General features: G+C 35.5%; 1 protein-coding gene across 1 annotated transcript in view; it reads right to left on the bottom strand.

The window, feature by feature from the left end:
- LOC150105006 (alpha-catulin-like) overlaps positions 1–25,266 on the bottom strand; it is a 39,645-nt gene extending 14,379 nt beyond the window's left edge. Inside the window, exons 1-10 of the mRNA XM_090395102.1 lie at positions 25,233–25,266; positions 19,468–19,643; positions 19,150–19,269; positions 18,451–18,540; positions 16,165–16,425; positions 15,355–15,558; positions 6,382–6,468; positions 5,171–5,329; positions 3,570–3,662; positions 3,109–3,441 (exon numbers count right to left, since the gene is read on the bottom strand). Coding sequence (XP_090251228.1) covers positions 3,109–3,441; positions 3,570–3,662; positions 5,171–5,329; positions 6,382–6,468; positions 15,355–15,558; positions 16,165–16,425; positions 18,451–18,540; positions 19,150–19,269; positions 19,468–19,643; positions 25,233–25,266 — 1,557 coding nt within the window. The remainder of the gene's footprint in view (positions 1–3,108; positions 3,442–3,569; positions 3,663–5,170; positions 5,330–6,381; positions 6,469–15,354; positions 15,559–16,164; positions 16,426–18,450; positions 18,541–19,149; positions 19,270–19,467; positions 19,644–25,232) is intronic.
- Between the last annotated feature and the right edge of the window lie 1,060 nt (positions 25,267–26,326).

The raw sequence follows: 26,326 nt of genomic DNA, 5'->3' as shown, positions 1-26,326 counted from the left end.
AAGAGATGTACGCTCGTGTGAAGAGATGGCACGCATCCCATCTTATGGTCTCCAACCATAACAGTATATTTATTATCTGAAGGAGGATCAGCCACACTAGATGGTAGGAGATAAGAAAACCGGGTAGGATTAGTCTATAATCCTGTACATACGGGGCACTCAATTATAAACCTTTATGCAGATGTACGTAAACGTCACTTACTCAGCGTATATGCAAAATACTTGGTTACGTGCGTCACTACGTTTTAGGAAACTATCGTCAATAGTGTTGATCACAATGAGAGAAAACAAAGAATCTTTCGGAGTTGGGTGAAGGGCTTATTGTGGGTGCCTGTCTGGCTGGAGCTACAAAAACACCAAAGAAGAGTGCGTTCTCAAAAGGTGACATACCCCGGTGTTGAATCAGTGGAAAAATAACCTACGTTGCTTGTGTAAGAGGCGTAACTGTGTTCCTAAGACAGTCTGTCAGGAACGAGGTCACTGTCGTCTGGTAAGGCTTGTACGAACAAACAGAACTTCCTGAGTGCAGTAGCTGATCGAATCATTTAATGAAGGCTGTTCACAACTCATATTTCACCGAATTATGTGCAGAGAATTGAAGTATTGGCAGTTGCATGACTATATGAAAACCACCGATTTCAGTAAAGAACCGGAAAGTTCGTATACAGTAGTGGTAGGAACACCGTGACTGGAAAAAAGTCATGTGGTCTGACAAGTCAGTACATCTTGTTCTGTATCAGCGGTAGACAGAGTTGGGAGGGAGTCCCCCATGAAGCATTGAACCCAATTTGCCACGTAAACACAACTCAAAGTTCAAGAGGTGGTGTCATAGCGTGACAAATGTTCTGTGGGTACTGAGCGCGTCCCCTGTTATTGCTGGAAGATCGGGTATCCTCCAAGAAATATCTGAAGATTGTTGCCGATCAAGTGCATCTTGCTGACATTTTTATCCAATAGGTGACGGTTGTTTCGTGGATGACAATGCTACTGTCCATCGCGCAAGAATTGTTCAGCTGTGGTTCAGCGAGCATGACAGCGACTTCCACCATCTTCCTTGGCCACTACAAAGCCTGGATATGAACCCCATCGAGAATGTATGGGACGTGTTAGAAAAACAAATCCAGGAGCAAAGTCCTCTTTCGTCAAATATGAATCAATTAAAGGACATCTGTTGAGCGCTTGGTATGTTGTAGACGTAGATGTAATCCAACACCTTGTGGAATCTATACCAAACCGCGTATGTGCTGTAATTCTGTCTAAAGGAGGTCTAACACGACATTTAATAAATGTTTCTAATTCAGTCGCTGGTATCACCGGCTTAATACACGAAGAAGATTTGATGATATTTTAATAATCTACTCGGCTAATACTCGACCACATCGCAGTAGCCTACGTGTCCACCAAAAATGGTGGAAAGCATACTAATATTCAGTTACTTGTATGGTATGGAATACATTGAATGCTGCAGGTATTTTGAGCAAAGTATTTTTGCGTAAAATTTCATTCCCATCTTTCTCCGCTTACACCGACCAAAATAGCACGTCTTCCTGATGGGACATCTTACCACTCTAAGTTTTGTAGAATAGAATGGTACAAAATACTTTCTTATTCTCCAAAATGAATTCATTCAATATTTAAAAAACTTCACACATTCATGAAAGGTTCAGAGTGTACAGTATATTTTGTACAGTAGGAGGGTGAGGTAGTTAGTTGAAAAAAATTTACACAAGGTACAGACTGAGAATCTGTCTTAAGGAAAAAAAGAAATCACGGATCAAAGCTGTTAGTCAATCTGATTGCTTTCTCTTGACTATTGCCTACGATTTTTAAAGACGCTTAAGGGATCTCGTTCCAAATATAGAGCAATATGTCATTGCTGGGGATCTTGCGATAGTAATTAGATGCGTGAAATAAGATGGAAGATGTGAATTAGGATTTGATTTTAGAATGACTGACGTCCACTATCTTCTTTCCTTTCTCTTCGAAAAAAAATCAGCATTTATATAAAAAATTAGCAGGAAGATCAGCATTTACGAAGTTCATTGCAGATATTCTCATACGTTCATTGTTGAAGTAAAATTTCAAACAGTTAAAATACGTTGTTGTTGTTGTTTTTTATCTATTTAGAACAAACACCATCATTAGACCTCCCAGACTACTATCGTAAGAGATTGAATAATGTGATGGTGCACTGTTCGTTCATTCTTCCAGAAATTTAAACGCCTCTCCAGCAAGAATAATATTTGTCACCTTCTAGCGGATAAATTTAATTTTTAACAATAAAAATGTTGCGCGACTTATCAACAGATAGGATTCAATATTTTTGCTTAATGATACTTTAAAAGCTACTATGTTGCGGTGAAGAAGGAATAATTTATGTTGTTAGAAGGAAAACAATAGCAATTATAACTCTTTATAGTAATTAATTGTTAATTATGTATTGTTAACATGTTATTGCTTAATACATAAAAATCTGCTAGCGCCAAAGAGAGTAAGCCGAAAAGTCCTATCTAACGTTTTAGAGATTGAGGGAGCAGTTCACTCTCCATCATAGCCAATCAGAGATCGCTTTTCCCAAACTATCACTAATTATGCATTGCATTCGGTGAATAAATGGCACACACACTATCTTGTGGTCTCTAACAGTAACACAGTATATTTATTATCTGAAATAGTGTAACTTATACGGTCGATTTTCGTGAGTTTAGGGACGAAAAACCAGCCAGCCTGTGTTAGAGATCGACTAATTCAGGAACCACTCTAAGAAAGAATCAGAAAGGTTCCTCTAATCGACGGCCAAATTCCAACTCAGAATTGCTTTCTTCTGGCGGTCTATCGCTATGGACGTAAACGTCACTTTCAACTGATACACAGGCCCGTGTTTAATATATGCTGACCTGGTTTGACTGTGTTTCTTATCATGTCCAAGATATTCACATCCTGAATGTAAGTGGGTGTTCATTTAATTTCGGGGAAAAATGTATTTTCTTTAGCTTTCTTTAAAGTTACCTTTTGCTACATTAACAAACAATATGTATTCAGAATTCTCTAGGAGGATTTCAATTTCTGTTTGTATTAAAGAAAAATAAGTAGATCTTTGATACTTACAGTTGGATCAGGAACAGAGAAATATTGAGGCCTTTCCGAAAGATTCGTTTCTCCCTCTATATTCGGATCTACACTACCGACAATGGGATTGCTCTCAATTCCACCTCCGGTTGTATCGCTAACAATCATACCTCCACCACCACCTCCGCTACTACCTATGACATCATTTCCATTCCTTACTCCATTTCCTCTACTGCACAAGTCACCGACCTCTTGAGCTAGCGTAGCCACATCGTTCACAAGCGATCTCCAGACGTCCATAAAGACTTCAACATTTTCTCTCGCTACCTTACTGCTGGGATGTAGGAATAACGTGTGACAGGCACTAAGGACCTACAAAATATGAAAAGAATTTAGGTATGTATTATTAAAATGACTCTTTAGTAAATTTACTCCATTCACATTCTCTACGCGTTCCTCCCTTTATATTATTTACGTTGATAAAAAGTGACAAAACTCACTTGGGGTCCATATACTTGTAGACATGACTCTGTATTTTTGGAAGACACTTGTAGAGTTTCAGTACTTGCAACGTGATGTAGAAGTTTGCAGACCTGAAATATAAAAATCTTATCTGTTGAAAAAACATCATTCACACAAGATTCAAGTAACTGAAATGCATTCCGATTATTTCTAAACATTACTGACTTTATATCGATAACAACACACACACATCTGCCGAACAACGAAAGCGAACTAAAAACGATACAGGAAAGAAGTATTCGTCTTTGGGTTGTTCTTGTGGTAGTACGTGAAAAGATTAGCATCTCCTCTGGAGCAGACAGTGACAGGTTGCTGCGGTGGTAAGGAAAATTCTTTTATGGTTTCCTTACATTCCTTTGGTAATTCAGTGGAAGATAATAGACAGGTCATTCGTCTTTATCACACGCTTTGTAACTTTCTTTATGAGAAAGGAAATCACCTTTCTGTTCATTGAACGTAGCAATATAAAAAAATGTGCGCAACCGATGCCAACAAAAAAAGACTCTTCAATATTAAAAAAATTGATATTTTAATTACAATAAATGCTGTTCATTTTCTGTTATGTATTTCTATGAAACTATAGAAAGCTTTGGAATCTGAGTTATCCACACAACTATTTCGTTCTAAATACCACCCAAGTTTAAAACAAAAACTGAACTAGCAGTATTCTAACGATCCATCTCAAGGGACTCTATAAAAATTGCTTTGGTTAGCTAAACGTAAGCATCCTGGCTCAGCAGAGAATTTCTGTTGTTATTAGTGTTGCGATGCTTCCGGAAGTGCAATTATGTCTCATCATCTTTGAGCACTTCTTTTGGTGCCGCGCTGGTGAACATACTTAATGATAATTGGTGTCATTTGTAGGTGGAGTTATTTGCAGTCACATCTCACAACAAATGAGTACATCCCTTTAATCCCCCCCACTCTACTCCTTCGGGCAGTCGTCATCTTTGTCGCTAATAATCATCACACTAGTATTTAAGAAGTTGCAGACCAATTATATAAGACACAGCCCATAAATTTTGTGGCTGGGGGAAAATATTTCATCCAGAGGGTTGTTTTGTAGTTTATTTCTCCCTTTTTTCCAACCTATTATTTTTATTTTCTATTTTTATTTTGTTTATTTGTTTCCTTGATGTCATAAATGAGAATGATCACACACGTCATCTTTATAACAGAAATTCGCCAATTTTTAGCAAGTCTTCTGCTAAAAATACAAATAATATACCAAATAAATAATCATTAATAAAAAAAAAGAAATTAATACGTGCATAAAGTGAAGCGACACTTCCCGCTGTCTCTTGTTCCTAATTCTGATATATTACTAATACTGTGATTTTAATACCATCGATATATGATTGCTTAGCAACATGTTGCTTAGCAACAGTTTCGCAACAATAAAAGATGACATAAAAAATATAAAGAAAATATGAATGGATCGCTAGTACAAAATGGATGAAATAATTTTTAACGAGAATAAAGTGGAGATCTTTATCATATATCCAGGATTTTATTTGTTGCTCCCCCCCCGGGAACGTAATGTACGGCTAATGCCTATTGAAACAGCTAATTCTCTTACCTCTTGTAGGTGGTCCGAGTGTTCGCTGAATTTTTCCGTGTATTCGTCTAACCTTGAGTGATCTCCTGTAATAGAGGCGTGTTTGAGGCGATTTAGGAGACTTCCTTCGTCTAGGAATTTCAGCAACTCGTCTGCTTGATCGAGGGCTGTCGTCTGAAGCTAAAAGACAAACAACGAGAGTGAGAGAGAGAAAGAGAACATGAAAAGCTGTAAATTCTCTTTATTGTTATTGCCATGAAGGTATTCCATACTTTTTTTAATAATTACACAAACAATAAAAATTAATTAAATTAGCATTCCTAATACACCAAAGACATCATACTCTTAATAAGCTGATTTTTATACACAAAGAGATAAAAGAATCTTCAATAATGATCTCTTCTGTGGTCTTCTAGGTCTGATGGTGTTTCTCCAATTCTTCCTGTCCAGAAGGAGTTCCTTTTTACTTCGTTTAATTCGCATTTATCATTTAGCCTGATAAATAGACCTAAAGTAGTTCATTGCGTAAAGGGATACTTTTTGCCATTTTTATTGTCCTGCTGTCTTTTCTAAGAAGAAAAGAGATAAAATAATTTAGTTTTTTAAGTTATTCATAAAGAGCATGCGTAGCTCAGTAGAAGATGCGTTTGCACCTAAAGCGCTAGGTCGCCCGAAGAAATATCTATGTTCGATTCTAGTCTCCGAGTAGAGTTTTATAAGTCTTTGTTTGACCCGTTCTGGAGTTAGTCGATCTCTAGCAGGGACAAGCGGGGTTTTTTTTTCTCCCGGAAACTGGTGTTTTTCGTTCCGTAAACTCAAGAAAATCGATCGTAGAACCCACACTATTACAGATAATAAATATATGATTAGGATTAAGGACCACGAAATGGCGTCACTTGTCTGCAGTCTCTTCGTCGGATGCCCTATATATATAACACACGCGAACACTAATAAACATTTTTATTTCGGAAAAGATTCTTCGGTTATCTTCTGTTTATTTTTGTTTTGAAAGAATTTTCTCTCTCTCTCTCTCTCTCTCTCTCTCTCTCTCTCGTAATTAAATTGCGTTAAATTCGAAAATAGGCTTCTTTATATATTCTTCAACGGTTCTGAATACGATCGTAATGGTGACGGATAATTAGAATTAGAAACTTTCAAACAAGATCAAATCAGTGTAGTATTTAATGTCATAACCCCTTCGTAAATCAAGTTCTCTGTGTGTTTACACTCACCTCGTTTTTTAGTTCTCGGCAACACCTTTGTGTGTGATGGATGGCAGTTTCCATTTCCTCGTTCGGAGAGTTCCTGCCTGCGTGGTCCTGAAAAGACACGAAAATTTACATGTGAGCACACTTTCAAGTACGTTATCATAATTTACATTAAATATTCAGTTTTCACATTTGAACGTACATGTACGCTTTATTTTCATTTTGATAGCTTATTACAGTCCTTATATAAGGACTGGCTTAAAGGGGCGAAGCAAGAATGCTTTCATCTTCCCCATTATCTGTAGAGATCAGTGTGTAGGGATAAGTTTATTGAGCTATTAAAGCTCTGATCATGGCAAGAGGGTAACAGCAATAGCCGAGCCTCAGTTAGAACTTCATTGGCTACAGCATTGCCATATTTAAAGGTAAAGCCGTCTCTAAAAATTCGGACGATCCCTAGGGCACTCAATCGTGGGCAAAGGACCGTCCATCTCAGGGTTGGCTCCACTCAGTGATGGCCTTCCACCCACACGCCACCACCGAGCAAAACCGCTCAAATTCCGAAGAAAAGCATTCACCGACAAAGCCCCTCAGCGGGCCGTGCCGGAGAACACTTTCTCCGGAGACTCAAATTGCTCCCTTAAGGCAAAAACCTTAAGAGAGCGAACTCAAAACTCTCGAATCTCAGCGCCCAAAGGGGTAACAGCAACAGCCGAACCTCAGTTAAACTTCATTTGAACAGCATTGCCATCCATTACCCTCCAAGAGTATCATCACCATTTTGATAGCTTATATAGTCCTTATAAGGACTGGCTTAAAGGGGCGAAGCAAGAATGCTTTTCATATTCCCCGTTATCTGTAGAGAACAGTATAGGGATAATAAGGTGTTATTGAGCAATTATTAAAGCTCTGATCATGGCAGGAGGGTAACAACAATAGCCGAGCCTCAGTTAGATCTTCATTGGCTACAGCATTGCCATCCATTACCCTCCAAGGGTATTGGATTGAATGAATCAATCACCGCATCTCACGGTCGATTTGATTCCTCTCCAACCATTTTGATAGCTTGTTTTGTCATAATTTACTTATTTCATTATGATATGGAATATTTAAAGGTGTATTCTAATTTTTAAGAATGTTTAAAAAATATTCAAATTATTTAAAATTTTGAATTTTAGGTGACAATAAAATATAAGTTTTTCTGAAATTTTTATACCATAAATAAATAAAATTATACTTCAAATTATGAATGTATAAGATTTATAATTCCTCCTACCATTTCAGACTGTGAAACAAAACTGTGTTATAATATGGAGATTTATATATACGAAGATGAATGATAGCTTGTTTTGTTGATTTAGGTATTTTTGATTGTGAAGGAAAAAAAATCATGCCTTTGTCGGGAAAAGTCAATACAGCTGGAAAATATTGGGAAATCTGAGTAATTAAGCTTCATACCCAAATACGTTTCCTATTGACATTGCAGAGGATGGTAGTGATACGACACAATACATCTCCTCCACTTATTATTTTTACAACATAAAAAATGACAAAAACGATATAACTCCCACATTGTTAAATGCGTATTGTTGCTATTTGATATTTCAACTCTACTTCTGATTGTTGATTTCTCCAGTTTATTTAAGTTCAACATTTATACCGAACTAGACACACACACCCGGTTGTTTTTGACCAAGCTATTCAAATTAAATATTTCACAAGTGAATTTTCTGCATGTCTTACATTCAAAGAAGTTTACTTTAAAAAGAATTCGCTTCGCAATTCCCACAAGTACAATAACCAAAAGTGTTCTGCCTATTGGATTACAGTGTTTTACCGTTCATTATAGCATTTTCCGAAGGTTCTGGTACGTACAATCCTTTTACAGTTTATTGGATTTGAATAGTAGAAGAACATAAAATGGGTCAGTTTGGATACGGTCTTCGTAAATGCAATAAAAAAACTAAAATATGAACTAAGTCCTTGAGAAATATATCTAAACAATTGAATTCACACCCTTTTCTTTTCACGATCTTAATGCAATTTTATTTGAAGAGATTTATTTTCTCCTTGAATATCATCGCCACGGTTTTCTTCATTAACAATGCAAATCCATACACGCGTCATATCTTCCACTTCCATAAGCCCATTTTCTTTCTGGTTTTGTCCACTATATTCCCACAATGGCTCGTTTAATTCCAATCTGTTTAGCTTGATATTGGGACGTTTTCTAGTTTAGAGTGATCTAATTACTCTTGCTATGATCACTGTTAATTATGATGTATTTTGTCTGTTAAAATTACGTACATTTTCCTAGTTTCTTTAATTTACAGGGTAGTAAACCCCAATTTTTGGGACAGGAGCCTTTGTTACCTCCGTAAACACCCTCCATAGCCCAGGTTCAAGGATTTTCAGGCATTTCCTCTAAGTTAAAAGACCTGGATTCAATTCGTACTTGAGTAGGGTTGGCGAACCCTTATAAGCACTTTTCAGATGAAGTTGTTTTTTTCCTATTCCCTCAGCCATATGGCTGGTAGGGGTTGTTATATGCTACCATACTAGGGAGATGATTATGAGCAAGGCAGTTTCCCGTTGTCTTCCTTGCCGTAGTATATTTTATGACTGTAGCCGTGTGTTCACGGGACCAGTTTGCGTGTTTTGAGAAATGAGAAACCCGAGTTACCAGGAAAAAAAAAACTATCCACGTCCGTCTGAGACCGGTTAACTCGCCTTTTAGTCGAAAGAACAGATAAAGGTTCCTGACGTCATAAACGGGAATCGAGCCCAGGTCTCTCCAAAGAAAGGGCTTGGTCTGTACTGACTGAGCTACGGGTACTCCTGATGAAATTGAGTTATCTGAAAAGTGCTTATAAGGGTTTCCCGTCAAAGCGGCCAAAGAACCCATGAGTTAGGATATCAAATACCGAGCTTAAACCTTCGATTTGCGTTAGACATAATTACAACCTAACCATATGAGGCCACTTAACTTGGTTTCAATCGAAAAGTCCTTTTATTCCGATAAATATTCTTTATCACAAAGAGTTTCCAACCGAAGGGAACATGCTGAGTCCTCCTTCCTGTTAGACCTCCGTGGCATGCAGACAGAAGAATTTTTTAAAAAAAATTCATCTTGTCCTCTATCAATAAACATGGAAAGAAAGAAAACAAATTCCTATTTATAATCCACGTCGGCTCAACCAGGCCTCCCGAAGGATGCTTCCGACAGGAACATGGAATCTCCCACTATCGTAATAGTTATTTAATTTGATAATATGCCAATGACTATTCTGAATCTTATGTTCACTTACAGACGTTTACTAAATGTTTCACTTTCTCGTTAATGTGGATTATTGTTTGTTGAAATGCGGGTGTTGCCGTTGAACACGAGCGTTCCATGGCCGTTCTCCTAAGTAAGTAAATGCGAATAATCGATCCGTCTGTCTAGAGTTTCCTGGCAAATGCGTTTCATTCATCTTTTCCATGTCACGTTTTCCATTAATGGATTGGGATAAAATCCAGAGTCAATTTGCTGTCATTACTGTTTTCCCCCCTTCTTTTGCTTCAGTCCTTCGCAGTCATCAAAAGATTCATTCTAAATCGCTCTCTGCTTGAGCTGGTGTATAATTGAACTTTAGTATGGAAGTCTCACGCATTCTGATGCTTCTATTTTTAGAAGATAGCGGTGTCTTCTGAGTAAAGTGGTCTCTCTTTAGTGTGTGTCTGTTGACTCGTGTGAATGTGTTACTTCTGCATTCATTGTCTTTTGTTTTGTTTGATTCTCAGGATGCTAACGAATGAGCTAATGTATGGTGATGGCCCGTATTATTAACTCAAACGAAAACTACCAGTTACAGAAATCAGTATTAAAAACAAGTGATTGCTCTCTCTCTCTCTCTCTCGCGTGCGTACACACACACACACACAATAAGAAAAAAGCGAACTTCACAGCTCATTTATAAATCTGATTTTCTTTATTCTGAAAATAATTATCATACGTGATTTTCTCTAGAATACTTTTCAAGAATATGTTGCCTTGTTCCGAAATAATCAAAATAGTCATGGCCAAAAAGAAAAAAGAAACCTGTTAGTGCATAGGTCTACTCTGGTAATATATTGGAATTGACTGTTTATAACACAATAAGAAGACCTACATGTTGAGAAACATAATTTTGTTGCACCCAAAAAAGAAGCAAAATCAGTTATAATATAATAAAAATTCACAATTATTATAATTATAATATAATCAAAGTAATAAATGGGTAGCTCAAGAAAATCAATAGAACCCATACTATTTCAGTCAATAATCTATAATGATAACGTTAAACTACTAGATGGCGGTAGCTGTCTGCTACACTCTCCCCCGGAATACCCTTGAAATCATTAATAGACTTGAACCAGCTATCAGCAATTGCTAACGATAGAGACTAACTGCCCACTGATTTCAAACAGTTAGGGTTAAATGAGCTTGGGAATAAAAGGCAATAGAGTATCTTTTTTTTTTTTTTTTTTAATGGTGTTGCAGCATATTGTCAAAACTTTATTATCCTTCTAGAAACAATATACTTTTTAAATTTAAAAATAAATTAAATATTCGAGCAATCATAAGTATTCGATAATATTTTTAATCTGTAATTTGTAGCTAAAATTTCGCATATTTTAATTTTATTTTTGGTTTAAAGGTATTATCATTTTTATTATAATTGTGCGCGTGTGTCAGATTTTGTTTCCTTTTCATATCTCAAGCAAAACGTTTGAAAATAGTAGCGAGTTAACGTCATCCCTGTTATATCCCTGTTGTTGAAATGAAAACATGGAATCATCTCAGCTAGGCTAAAAAACAAATTATTTTATTATAGATATAGAATATCGAATATTCTCAAACTTCAAATGCCAAATAAATAAAATTAAATTTTAGACTCCTTTAAAATTTTAATAATAATAATAATTCATTATGATTTTTTCAATTTCTTTCTTTATATCAATTTTATCGTTCAATCTCCTTTTATAACTTGCACTTTACCAGTTATTTCATATTTAGTTTGAAAATATTTCGTATTTGGCCTCATTTGAGAACACACACACACACACACACAACAATCTCATCATCCCAAATGTATTTAGCGTGTTTCGCCATATGAAATGCTACTTGTATTACATATTCACTGCGCTAAATGTCTACCTAACAACCACTAAATACTGTTGCTGCAACTAATTACTAGCCTATCTCTTAATATGGACAGTGAATAATTTGCGCATGGAGAAATGCGTTGTATTAGTTCCGCTGTTGGAAATTCTCACACAGGAGTGAAAGCTGCAAATTATTAATTAGGAATATTCAAGACGCGTAGTGAGATGAGTCTATTTTAGTTACAGTTCCATTGAGTGGAACAGGAAATGCTTTTGGTGCGATGTAATAATGCAAGCACTCCCAAAACTACTGTTAAAGTACTGATTCTTTTAATAACAAAAACGAAATCGATTTTTCATATTATTGACCATGTAGTTATATAACGTAAGACGATTACTTACATCCAGTAATTAATCGAAACTCTTATTTGTTTAAAACAGAAACTTTAAATGACGATCTGTATAAAATCTATTTTCAGAACGGAAGCAGAATTAATTAAATGAAAAGAAGGCCACATCTTCGCCAGCAAAGACATTAAAATACTAACGACAGTTATTATTTATAACGATGAAGCGCAAATGAGATGCAAATTGAATTCTGTTTACAAACCGTTGCTTTTTCCCCTAGAAGACAGCCAAATATTAAATGGAAGTTTTTCTCAAGGACAGTTGTCTTGCTTTTCTTCAATGGAATAATGACCTCAAGGAGAGGTCTAAGTAGTAGATGGTGCTACTGAAATTTAATCCATTAACGAAATTAACTTTATGAAAATGCCTGCTTATAATTTTACCCCCTCAGCAGTGCACGCGTTCCGAAGAAAAATGTGTTATCTTGGAATTGATTAAGCATACTTATGAAGACTAGAAATTAACTTATGTATCCTAGAAGATGTTAAATGGCATTAGTGATTTGAGACTTTTGTCAACAACGATGAAGTGGTGGGAGGTTGGCAATTTTGTATTCAGAAGGAAATATTGTAGAAGCCTTTTATCTTCATCCAACTAAATGTCAAAGGGTGCAAAGATTATCTTTTAAATATACAGTCTGATCATTATTATTATGCGACATATTTAATTTGTGAATAATTGCTAAAATATTTATAGCTGTTATTTGAGAGATGTCCTAACCGCTGATAAATATGAGTGTCATTCTGAGAGTGTTCCGCGACGTATGTATTAAAATTAGAATAACAATATTAGAACGTATACATAATTTTTGATTGCGTTCTTCGTTCGCTTACTTTTCAGTGAAGCTTTTTCAAATCAGAATTCTGAGTGATACGTATTCGAATTGCCGCGTTTGTCGGCAGACACCTTACGGTTGTTCTGCCTAAGTGTTCAGACGTTTTTTTCAATGTCCTCATCAGTCATTGATGTACGTGGTTATCCACCATCGTTCTTCGTTAGTGACACGTCTGACAGCTTTTCTTAACGTGTGAATCCACGTTAAAAATGTATGTGCGTAGTGGAGAGAGAAAACATCTCAGACGTTTTTTGTTGCTTTCCGTCGTCTCATTGGTTTCAAAGAAATAAATGTAAATCACGAGAAGCAAAAAAATGACAACACCAAAAATGTGCAAAACATGTCTAAAGAAACAAACCTTAAAAAACGTTTCCGTGGAACAGATAAAAGAGAAAATAGAATATATCCTATTCTATAATTCTGCTCTTAGGCACGTAGATCCATGGAGCTCTTTTCAAGACACTTCGGGTCTCCAGTTATCAGAGCGGTGGTGTCACATCGAACGATGAAACTCATCTCCACCTAAAAATATCCCCGCTCTCAGTCTGTGGGTACATTCGAACCCACATGCTGAGAGCGGGTATGCAATCCACTCGTTAATCCATCTGCGAAAAGGATGCAAATTGTCTTTATCATCGTCATCATCATCATCATGATTTTCTTGTTTATACCATCATGGACCGTACCAAATATTATGGCGGTTTAACACTGCCGGTTTCTGCTTTGACACACATTATATTTTAATCTTCTAAAGCATCCTAACTGTACTGATCTACGTACATCTATATCTTGGTCTTCTCTTGACCCTTTTTATTGTGCTGTTTTATATTATACAGTTATTCTGCAAATATTTCATCTTCCATTCTGTTTAAGTAACCACGCCATATGGGATTAAGTCTACGGACACATTGGTAATATTAATGATTTCACGTTCCTTGTGTCTTCATTTATAATACAGTTCCGTCATTCACGCTTGTCTTTTCTTTCCAGTCTTACTTCTAACCCAATCCTTCAATACATACTGTATATGTTACAAATTTGATTTCAACACTTGCTTATGCAGTCCTAGATTGGTATGTTTGGCTATTTTCTCTCTTATTTTATACGAATTTATTCATCCAGCTTTCAACCACACTAGCTTTATTTATTATCTATTTCCATATTTAATCTACCACCTTCGTTAAAATTATGCATAAATAGCTAAAATGTGTTACTTATTTTTTAATTATCTAACTAGCTACCAAAAAAAAACAAGTATGAGAAACAACGAAGAGAATTACAAGTAGTATCGCCTGAGCCTCAGAGAGTATATGACATAAAACAAAACAATGATGATGCACTATACCCTTATTTACCGCTTAATAATCCTATATAATAGGATTATTAAGTCTGACATAATCCTTACAAACACCCATATCCCTGACACTGTTTGTGTTCCCCATAACCTTGACCAGAGCAGTCAGAAACATAACTGACAGACATTGCTCAGTTGTGCCATCATATTTATAACATCTGTTATGTAATGCATCTACATTGCGATCGGACTGAACAGATCAATTTACTCATCAGTTTAGTTGGCAAACGACGTAATAGCATTATTATGCAATGCCTCATTCATAATCACAGCATTTGGGTCTCGAGCCGATTTTGGCCTACATAATCTGAGCTCAGATTATTTATTTTAGCACAACTTTTAGTGCAGATTCCAAATACGAGCCAGCACACGTTCGTTATATATATGTACAAAGGAAGAAGACAAAACGTGATAAGTGAATCTCTTAGATTTTTCCATTGCATTTATTGAACATGACGAATCCTATGTAATCACTGAAAATAGAAGTGTATATTTTGCAATAAAGAGGGCGTTTTTCTTGCTTTCCGGTTTATATTCAATTTTAAAGTAAATAGAAATGTCTTAGCATGTTTGAATAAAATATTTGACATTTTAAAATACAATACTTCATTTGTAAAATAGAATGATTGTATTTGCATACAATATATGTGTGAAACTTCTTATAATATGAGTTATAAGGATACATAAAATCATATTTTGCATAAAAATTTCAAATATTATTAGTTATGCAAGCAAAAGCGGGTCATTTTGGCTGTGAATGTTGACTGCATTGAGAAAAAAACGAAGTAGAATAAAACAGAATTAGTTATTATAAATAATTTCACTTAGGACATGCATAACAGATTTTAAAAATGTTTCCTTCGTTTCATTATTAAAATGCATCATGTAGTCTTCCACGTTCTTACTACCCAAGGTTTTGACCTTTGATATTTCTTCCTGAAGCAATAAACAGAACTTCGTTTCAAGTTATAGATTCCAATTTCAACCTCAATGGTTCAAGAACACGGTTTCTTTACATCACAGAAGTATTGGTTTTTAAAATATCACATGCAAAAGCAAAGCAAGAAAAATTCATTCCAAATAGCAGAAAGGTGAAGGCGCCTGCTCTGCACAATAGATACGCTTTACAGAGAAGCCACCTTTACGTGTAAATTGCATCAAAAGCCAAAAATATTAAACCAAGTTCATAGCAGACAAAAATAAATTAGCGGTAAAAAAAAAAAAAAAAAAAAAAAAAAACAGAACAAAATCAAATTAAGACGCAACCACTCACAAGGCTCACTCCAATCCTGAGTAATTGGTTCAGTTCTAACTTCACCCGACCGCAGAGCAGCAGTATCCTTTCCCTGTGCTCATGCGTAGTGTATGCAGAGTCCGTAAAGTCCTGAGTGCGCTCTGTCACTGTTTCTAAGGCACTGGTCAGCTGTCCCCTATATGCTGGACCGACGAGGGTCATTCTTGTCATCTCCACGTGGTCCTGAAAAAAGCCACGTGACAGGATTTTTGGTTAGTGAGTCTCTATTAAGGAAAGCGTCTTTGAATTAGCAGATCGTTTTTTTTTTTTTTTTTTCAAAAGAAGAAAATCTCAAATAAGAAAGCAAACAATAAGAAATATCGATAAAATAAAAGTAACAACAAAAGTTAAATAATTCAACTTAAACTGAATTGTAGCCCTGTTTTTTTTTTATTTCATAAAGATGTATTATTGCACACAGCAAGTATTTAAGAACATCTTGCTAAGTGTTAGTAGAAAAATTGATTTTAAACTATTTCAGTGAATAGTAGGAACCCATAGAATGCCTTTATATAATCACCTGTCTAAAATGAGCATATTAACAAGTTTAGAATCTGCGTAGATAAATTTAATTCTTGTTAAGATTCAAACGATTGAATTTATTCAGATTTGAAGGCTTGAAAATCGATAAATCTAATTCTATTTTTTTTCTTTAATAATTCAAGAATAGCATCGCATTGCTTCGAAATCTTCCTTATTTTAAAATACTTTTTATACTTCATACATAAGACAAAGAAAGGGTCTAATGGAAATGTTAATTATCCATTTCTTTAGATTTCAAACTCTTACCTCAAACCTCTTGATGGCATTATACACCGTGAGGCACTGTTCCAGTTCTTCCATCCTCCATGCATTGCTGTATCCTGATTTTCCTCTCCTGCAACCATGACTGCCGTTCCTCCTAGGCTCCCAATTTGCTGATCCTGCTAGGTCAGGGATAACCCCTTCTTTCACTACGTAGTGAATCAGATCCATAGCCCTCCTCATTTGGAGAAACACGGTGTCTCGATTCTCGCGAGCTGTATCGCAGTCCGGATGACGAAGGCAAGCCTGGAATTTCAAATAGAAGAAATATAGAGACTTCGAAAAATAATTATACTCATTGTAAAATCATTGTACTAACCGAAATCAATTAGTGGATGCATGCTTTATCTTTAGATGGAAAATCTTGAATAACTTACTTTTATCTTGCATTTTGGGCAAATACGTTTCTGCTTTCTAAGCTTTAAATGATAGCTTCGGCCCCAGAGAGTCATTGGTTGGAAAAGACATGGATTATATTCTCCTCAAATAACGTGAGGAAAATTGATGTGATACGAAAAGGGCTTGATCAACTTAAGTTAGCCTCATATAAAAGTGGAATCTGGAGTTTCTGTAACACACACACACACAGATAGAGAGAGAGAGAGAGAGAGAGAGAGAGAGAGAGAGAGAGAGAGAGAGAGAGAGTTTTGAATATCCGGAAATAAAATGGACCCATAAAAGTGGTCTGATTGAGGAGTACTTGTGTGCAGGGTGAGATGCTTGCTTGTTATATTCAAAAGAGTAAAACTTGACGCTATAAAGTACACATGGTACCCAAATTGGATTACAGAGGTACCTGAAAGCTGATATATTTGATGAATATCTCCTTACAATAACAATAACAATATCAATAACCTTTTCCGTATGTGGTGATTTCTATTCGCTCACTGATGAAATCCTAGTTATAGACCACGTATTGTAGTGGATTCTCTTACCGCACTGCCACGAATATAACTTTATATACAGAGACTGAATTTTCTGAATAGAATACTGCTTTAACTTATCTTTGGCATGCATACATAGTATATAGCTCATCTCTAGTGTAACTATTAAACTTAAGAGACACCCATTTCTAGTCTATTATTGAAGGTATCTTATGAAATTTGAAGAGAGATGACAACTCTAATAAGCTTAGAATTTTCATTAGTGTTCCTCACAAGCAAAGTTAATAATAAATAATTATCCATGTGACATTAAATCATAGGTTTATTAATGAATTTTCTTAAAGATGGATGTCATGAAAAATTTGATCGAAATTCACGTAATAGTTTACGCTCCTTCACCAACATTGACACTATACGTGCTATAATCCAAAACATAAATTCTTTGTATTAGTTAACGTAGAGCCTCCGTAGCTCAGTCGGTATAGACGAAGCCTATATCGACTGAATCAGAAAGACTTTCCCGTCTATGGCGTGAGGAAAACCTTTATCCATCTCTTTCGACTAAGAGGTGAGTTAGCCGATCTCATACGAATAAAAAGAGGATTTTTTGTCCTAAACTGGCCCCTTGAACATACACACGGATTTGCAGTCACAAAATATGTACTTCATCCCTCATTAGGAGGGCTCAGTGCACTCTCCGTCCCCAAAGAGACAGGAAACAAAAGAGGGAAAACCCCATACGAATAAATAAATAAATTAGTAAACGTAGACCAAATTAGAAATCGGTGTTACAATATACTCGTACATCTTTTTTAAAGTTTGAAGCCGTAGTATAAGGTCGATCAGGTTATCTCTTTCCCTACCTACTGACCGTGCAGATAGAACAGAAATTCTTTTACTTTATCATCTAATAGTCTGCAGTTTTCTGTATGACATAGCTTTACTGTTATACTTATTTGCATACACGTCGATGTTACCTATGCCGCATTTACCGCACGAGAACTCTCTTATTAAGGTATCGATTGAAGAACATCTGGTCCACGGATTCTGGCTTGTTACAGTGCTTAACTTCATCGTTTCTTTGCATATATGCATATCTAAGTAGCCGGATCTAGAATTTCAAGGTAATGTTGAATGCGTTTATTCTATAACGAAGTGCTCCTTGTGTATTTTATTGTTATTATTTAGAATAAAGGACAGACGGAGGAAGTTAATCGAAACAATTTTAGAAAAAGAGGAATATGAAAAAAAAAAATGATAGAGAAACAAAGACAGTTTAAAAATGTTACAGTTGAGTTTTTGGATAGATGGATTCTGTTAGGAATGAGTGCTTAAAAACGAAAACAAATTCCAATTCCAGAAGACATATCTTCAAAAGTATACTTACCTTAGATGATGTTAACAACATCATCGTGGATCTTTCCAAAATTTGCTTTGCAGCCCACATTTGCGCTCGTCTCCTTTCGTCTTTCAGTTCCTGTAAATGTAGAAAAGATATGAAGGAAATCCCAATAATGATATCAATCAAAAAATTACAGAAAAGAAATTGTGATTTTCTAGTAGAAGTCTTTTCTACACAGAGAGAATACTTCAGAATTTATACAAAATCTGAAGGTACCTTCAGATTTTGTATAAATTCTTTCGAACAATTACAAAAAAATGGCCGGTCTATCTTAGTACAATCCTAAAAATGGAACCTGCTTAACATAATTGGGTCTTAGAATTCTTTAAAATAGTTCTGTTTTCTAATTTTTGAAATTTAAATCTAAACCGGTTCCGGAATTAATTAATCAAGCAAGTTAAGTAATTTTTCTCTATTGGAATAAATTGTTTTCAATTCCATAATTGAGGAAAATCGACGCACAACACTCATCATATTTGCATTCATGCAAATAATAGAAGTTAGAATAAGGAACACTAGATGGCGGCAGTTGTCTTCCACATTCTTGTCACTTTTCTTGTATTACGCTGACAATAAGTTAGTTCCATTTCTAATATTTATAAGAGCCCTCTATAATTGGACATTTGAATCCCTTCCTCATCCCCCCCCCCCCAAAAAAAAAATAGATAAACAACTCTTACTTACGTTATGACCTCTCCCCATCAGGTGGGCGAGTTCCACCATTTCGGTCCCAAAATGACTAAAAGCCTTCACAAATTCCGTAAAATTGGCCACATTTTCCAATCGATTCAAACTAATGGACACCTGTGGTCGAGAAAATAAAATACATTTCAAAACACTTTAAATCCTTCGTTTAATTGAATCCGAATGTACTTCTGATTACATACACAAGCACACTGATTTAGAGCAATATTTTTATAAATGGCTATCAATGTAACACAATTGTAATTCTGTAAAGCTTTTACGTTACTCTTTGAACTAATATCAACTTAAGTGATCTACCCTGTCTTTTGTGCTCAGGAGCTGCTTCACAACCACGGTATCAGCCAGTAACAGAACCCTCGTAATTGATGAAAGTAGCGCACGTCCTGCCCGAACAAGATGATGTTTGTCCGCATAAGGCCGACTTTGTCCAGCATCGTCATGTTGAACTTCGCACAGATGTTCAATCATAGACCCTGCAAAGAGAGAATGAAAATGTGAATGTTTCTTAAGTAAGTAGTCAGAGTGAGTGTAATTCTGCTTTTATTTCGACATTTTTAAAGTAATATCGTAACCAAATATTCAGACTGCTTTTTTTTTTGCCTTCTTAAAAATTCTGTGTGTCATTGATAGGTTTCACAAAGTCAAATGATTAAGTGGAATCTGTGGCGCTGGAAATTTGAGTTTAGTCGATAATGAGGATGTCCTGTGGATGGAAAGACCTGGATTCGAATCCAGTCTAGGACGTTCCAAGTATTTTTTTTTCATCTGAAACTAAGTTCCGGTTTCATACGATGTCGATACGGTTTCGAACCCAGGTTTCTGGTCTAAGAAGTCGAACCCGGGTTTCTCCAACCAGTGGCATCACGATACGGACTAAGATTCTACCACTTTCGTCTTCTAACCACGGTGAAAATGCTGAAGTATATACATCTAAAAAAACTTATTTTGAAAGTGGATTAAACCCTAGGAAGTACAAAATGATTTCCGCTTCTTTAATATCAATACTTGCGGATCGTGCCTGCGTCGTGTTACTTCAACGGGAATGCATTCGGAGGAGATGGTTCCAGTTAACATGAAACGACTGTACCGATGCATCCTAGCAACGGTTTCACAAATTAAGCCTTTCTGTCTCTATGCTAATGAGAAGATCTCTTATTGGTTGTCTCGTAGCTACGTGCATTCCGGTGTCCTTTGTAATGTTAAGCCTGTCGGTGGTTTGGTTTAATTGATGTCAGTTGAATGACATTCATGACTTTCTGATTAGGAGTAATTCTCCTTGCGTTAATTTGCTATTTAGGTAAGTTTTGACTATGGTAACAACACAAGAATTTTCGTTCGCTTATTACCGAATGAAAATAAACCTTTTCTTGTCGGTGAGTGTGCGTGCGTGTGTGTATGTGTGTAGAGGAAAACAATTCGTATATCAGATGTTCACTTCGTGTAACTTCGGGAGAAAACTCTGTCGACCGTAGTTTGCAAACCTGGAGAATATGAGCTCGAGCGAACACGGTTCCCTTTAAGCCTTTAATTAAAGTGGTTGCTAAGAGCATCTCATCAGGAGAAGTGTGACGCTGTGTGGAAGTTGATCACATGTTTGTCTGCTCAAGAGAGAGAGAGAGAGAGAGGCTGCTAAGCCCTAACTAACTAATGCGCAACCTCTCAATTTCTTCACTACAACATAGCTTAACGGACATCTACAATGGAGTAAATCCATCAAACTTAATATCTCTAATGATCCCTCAACTTCTATGCAACAAAAAAGGGAGAAAAAAATGTAATCAAATTCTTATTTTGATCCTTATCGTCGAAAGCCAGGTACAACCTAACGTGCTTCACAATCGCAAATCTGCCATCGGCTTAGCGCATCCTGACACTACACGAATAATCCCATTAAGGTTTTGCATCTGGAGAATTCTTCAGGGAGTTGAAAATCCAATAATAGAGCTTTGTAGAACGCGATGAAGTGCTAGAAGTTGTTTTAAACTTTCATCCTACGATCGTGTGTGATAGGTTAGGGGTTTTAATAATATATCTTGTTTTAATAATACAGTATGACTTGCAGGAGTAATTTTCTAACTATGGGAGGAGAGTCTGTATCTGAGGCGGGGGGGGAGCGACTCAACAGAATATCCAAATTAAGAATATTAATTACATATTTATTCATAAAATCTTGTTGCATAGATTATTGTTGCTTCTAATTTGTAGTTTGTAGATGATCGTAGTTTTCACCTTCATACTGAAAATACATCGGAACTGAAATACTTGAAAACCAAGTGTTTTCAAGTAAAGCATGTTGTAAAATTAATTGAATAACTTTAATAAGCCGAAAGGCTATTTTACCGGCGAACATGTAATAGAAAGGGGGATGGTAAATCCCTTTATGTTTTAATAGCCGGGTACGAAACTCGGATCGAAATCCATAGATTTTCATGCCGAAAATAACTATCGGCAGGCCCAAGTATACTCCACCTTTGCATGGAGGTGGAGCTTGCTCCACCTCCATGCAAAGGTGGAGCAAGATCCCTCACTATCTTTAATATTCTTTCATAATGTAAAACCCAGCTCCTAAGAGATGTATATATATTGTTTTACATTATGAGAAACATAAAGGGATTTACCATCTCCCTTTCTATTAATTGAATAACTATTGCAGAATTATATAAAACTCGACGTTTCCCTAGTTTTACAACGAGCATTATCAAGAGTATGCATACGTCTCGAACACTAACAAACAGGCACAATCAGTAGTTGCAACTGGGATTGATTCAGTATTATTGGATTCTTTGTGAAGATGATTGCGATCTGAATCTTGTGATCTTCATGTTCATGGTAATTTCGTTCCATCATCTTCGTTTTCCATTATTACCATCCAACGACAGTAGCTGTCCACCAATGTCACGCTTGGACGGATAGCAACTGTGGAAGACTACTTCAACAGACTACTGCATTGAATAGCATAAAGTACTAAAAACGAAGTATATGTGACGAAAGAATATGGTAATCAACACAACACTCGGAAAAATTCAAAGCTCTGAACTGACATCCAGGGATACTTCTTTTCTCAAAGCTCTCCTGGCGGAAGGCTAAAATAATAATAGCACGAAGAAGAAGAAGAACAGTTATTTAAATTTTACCTAAATTGCGTATTCTGCATGGTCTTGTTTTTTACGTAAATCCCACCTGAAAGAGCTGTAAGCCTAGCATTAGTATTGTGGTAGGCTAATTCTGAAACCCTAATGTAGAGATCAAACACAGAACTTTTCAAGCCCACTAAACAAGGTGGTGGTCTCACACCGGCTGGTGAAATTCATCTACCACCTAAAGACAATCACAAACATCTGTCTTCCCGCTGGTGTTATAACTCGCGACCTACGGAAGCGCTAACCATTAGGCCTACAAGACAACAGTTTGGTATTGTTAAATGATTTAACAGTTATTCAAGTAATTTTATATTCCCACTTTGGTACTCACTTTCATTTCGAGATATGTTTTAGTAGTCATTTATTAATCACTATCATTTAAATTAAACATATGCTTAAAAGTTATTTTGTCATTGATTGATACAAGTGGAAATCTGAAACCTTGATCTCAAAAACAAAAGGAAAAAAACTATGAATGAATTGCAGTTTTTGCGTAACAAGATTAGGAATTAACTGTGCTTTGAACAACATATCCAATAGATAACACTTAAGGTTTTAACACGGAAGACCTTGACAAAAAAAAACGATTATATTAATACACAGTAGACCTAAAACTCTGTATGATATTTAAGTTTTACACACACGCACACACACACACACCATAAAAAAAGATTACAAGCTCAACAAAGATTAGGCTGCTTCTCTTTAAGTCTTTTCAGGACCCTTAACACATATGACTTACTATACTCATCTTTGGTTTCCATAACTTTAATAGAATAAATTGAATTAGTCTTATACCCCGTAGAATATATTTTCTCTGTAAATTGCGTGTGTTTTTTATGGCTGGTTTAAAAAAAAAAAACCTTGCCTCCCATATGGAGCAGCTAACTCACCTTTAGTTGAAAGGTCTATTCGCGTTCTAGAAGGGATTTCAATCCACATTCGATCTTTTCGACCCAAGAGAATCAATCTTTGCATATCTTAATATTTAATCCTAAAAATGTTAATTTGTTATGCTAATGCCAATCCAAAAGTTATGAAATATCTCACTTATTCGTAACTTTATATTAACAAGAAACGAATTATTTAGATTATTTTTAAATCCTAATAAAGAGATGAAAATGCTGTATCCCTTTGGGTTAACGTCTTGTCTAAGTAATGCAGTACCAAGGCAACTCATTAAGCACACTAAGCAAGATAGACGATAGTTTTTTTTTTTTTTTTTTTGGAATCATACCAAGATTACCATTACAGAATAGTTCATTTTAATCTTCATAAAAAATTCATAATAATGATATTTCTAACTTTAAAATTACTCTTTTTATAACCAACTCACTTTATTGTATAAGATTACAAATAGTCATAAGAATTGGGAAAAAATGGACAACAAAATAGTTAATCTTGCTCTCTTTATTGAGTTTTAGGCGAAGATTAATTCATCAAAGAAGTTGGCAAATGTAGAAAAATAATAAAAATAATAATTAATTATTTGAATTGATAATTAGTGTAAACGACTTTTTCGGTTGAGTTCGTGTTGTGACTGGAGGTCGAACCTCCAATCACAATCTCCAAAATCAGACGGAAGCTACGTAATACCAAATCAATGGCCATATTCTTTCCTGCAGGGTCAAGAACCTCTAATATACACTTGACGTAGGATAATGCAAAGATAGTAAAAAACTTATGCTTCATCGCTGAATAAAAATGGGTATTTCATACCTATGAGGAAAGATTCTTATATATTTAATAGACTTTATTCAAAACTTTGTGTTTTACAAAGCATTTAATAATATAACAATTTTGAGAATATTGGATAGAGTATGCCTTCTTTATTAACTAATATAATTTAATAGTTATTGAGGGCGAACTTCACAAAATAGTTTGACAATCATGAACTACAAACTTCTGGAAGGCACAAACAATCACACTAAGTGCGCAAGTCATAACTATCCGCACATGATTGTATTCTAACAAAAAAAAAAAAAAAAATGCAAGTCCCATTCTGATATGTGTAACTCTGAGCATTAGCAATCCTGCTGTTTGTTTCTTGTTGTATCGTATGAGATGACAAATTTGTAAATTTTTGCTGGCTCAGTATCGAGCGAATAACAGAGATTTTTATAGGACGATATAGAAACGGGAATTTTTTTTATCTCCACTATCTTTGTACGCACCCTCTACTCACGCCATAGCTACGCCATTTTCTGTTTACCGGAAGTGGAAAATGTGAATCTCGTTTAATATCTTGCAGACATCTTGTAGTTCTTTCTAGCACAGAATGGACAGACATTCTTTCAAAACTAAATAAATAAAAAAAAAAGGAATTCTAGCACGTGCTGGTCATGATGCAGCAGAATGGCTGACTGAAATGTCATAAAAATTGAACTATTCTGTAACTCGCGCTGGAATGCATGCGAGCAATGGTCCACATTGTTAGAGATACCCGAAAAGAATTGTTTTTTTTTTTCTATGGTTATAGTAGCATGTTGTTCGTTTTCAAAGGGGAAAATTATTTCTATACTCTCTTACCAGTTTTTCGTTCTTTGACTTGAATCGGGTCTTTCACAAAGAAGGATAAAAACTCTTATAAAAGTCACGAAAAAATTCTCAAAATAACTTTATCATAGAGCAAACATCACGTTTTTATGAATCTAAAATATTTACAGCTAATAGATTTTATTTCCATTTCATGGTAGGTAGTTATAGTTCCATTAGACATTGCTTGAAAGGTCATGTTCGTTATTCTATACTGTGACTATAATGAGCTTTTTTTTAAACAGAAATGAAAAGTCTATTAATGGTATGATATCGGAGAGGAAAAAAAGAGAATACTTGATGTAAATAAACTCATAAATTACAACTCGCTCCACCTATTGTGTAAAATGATAACTAAATGTTGAAAAACATTGTGTCAACACTTACCTGCAGCCCTTGCATCTCTACAAGCTTCACACATATCTACTTTGATCTCTGGATTGTCATCAGCGATGGCTTCACCTACGGAGACGAACCTGTCCACCGATAAATAGACTGCTTGTCCCACCCTAAATACGGCATTTAAGGCTTTGTCGGCTCTTAGCGATCTCTCTCTTGACGTGTAGGAGATCTGAAAGAGAAATTTGAATTTTAACGACGAATAATATGGTCTTATCATTAAAATGTACTTTGTACTACATATACATTGAGTGATGGAATGGTATTTTTCAGATATATTTTTATTAACAGCATACAGAGTTAATATTAACTCTATGTTATTGGTGAAAAAATTTAACACTAGATGGCGTTAGCATATCCTGTTAACTGACGTTGCGATGATGATGATGACAGTGCAGTGTATATGAGTATGTCAGATTATTCCACAGCCTCCGTAGTGATGATAGAAAAGAGAACGAAGTACTAAAAAGCAGGAACTGGCCTTTGTCCCTCACGTGATCTGTTACACTTGTGCATTCATTTTAGTTAATTTAATAATCAGCAACCTTTTATATATTTATATAAAAATGTTCGCAATCATAAACCATTTGGAAACTTAAAATCGAAATTAGGAAATTATCAGTAATAAACTACAAATTAGATTAGAACACTAGAGGGCGTGGCTGTATGATTCTATCAAAGTTGGTCTTCTCACACATAGACAGGGTGGGTCAGTTAAAACTTAATAAAGGGTGTGGTTTGAGGAGTTTTACAAGAATAGTAAGCAGCGAAAGCAATGCAAACACAGCTCGATAAATGAATAAACAGATACCCGTCCAACAGATTTTCAACCTTTTGGCTTGTGGGGATCAACATAAAATCGTTTTGTTCTTAAGAGAAGCATATAGAAAGTTGCCTAATGTAGAGCAGATATCTTTAAAACTATTTGAAGAAGATTTAAAGTTTCAAAATACTAATCTATCTCGGGAAAGTTTCAAAACTATTAGATATTATAATGGGGGATATTATCGATCCAGTCGTATTTTATAGCCAAATATAGAAAAAACTTTAGAAAACTTTTGAAATTTGTTCTTTCTGTGTTG

The sequence above is a fragment of the Typopeltis vanoorti genome, chromosome 7, assembly GCF_054136105.1.
Source record: "Typopeltis vanoorti isolate ZY-2024b chromosome 7, IOZ_Tvanoo_1.0, whole genome shotgun sequence".
Lineage (NCBI taxonomy): Eukaryota > Metazoa > Arthropoda > Arachnida > Uropygi > Thelyphonidae > Typopeltis > Typopeltis vanoorti.
This window is presented reverse-complemented; position numbering and strand designations above follow the sequence as displayed.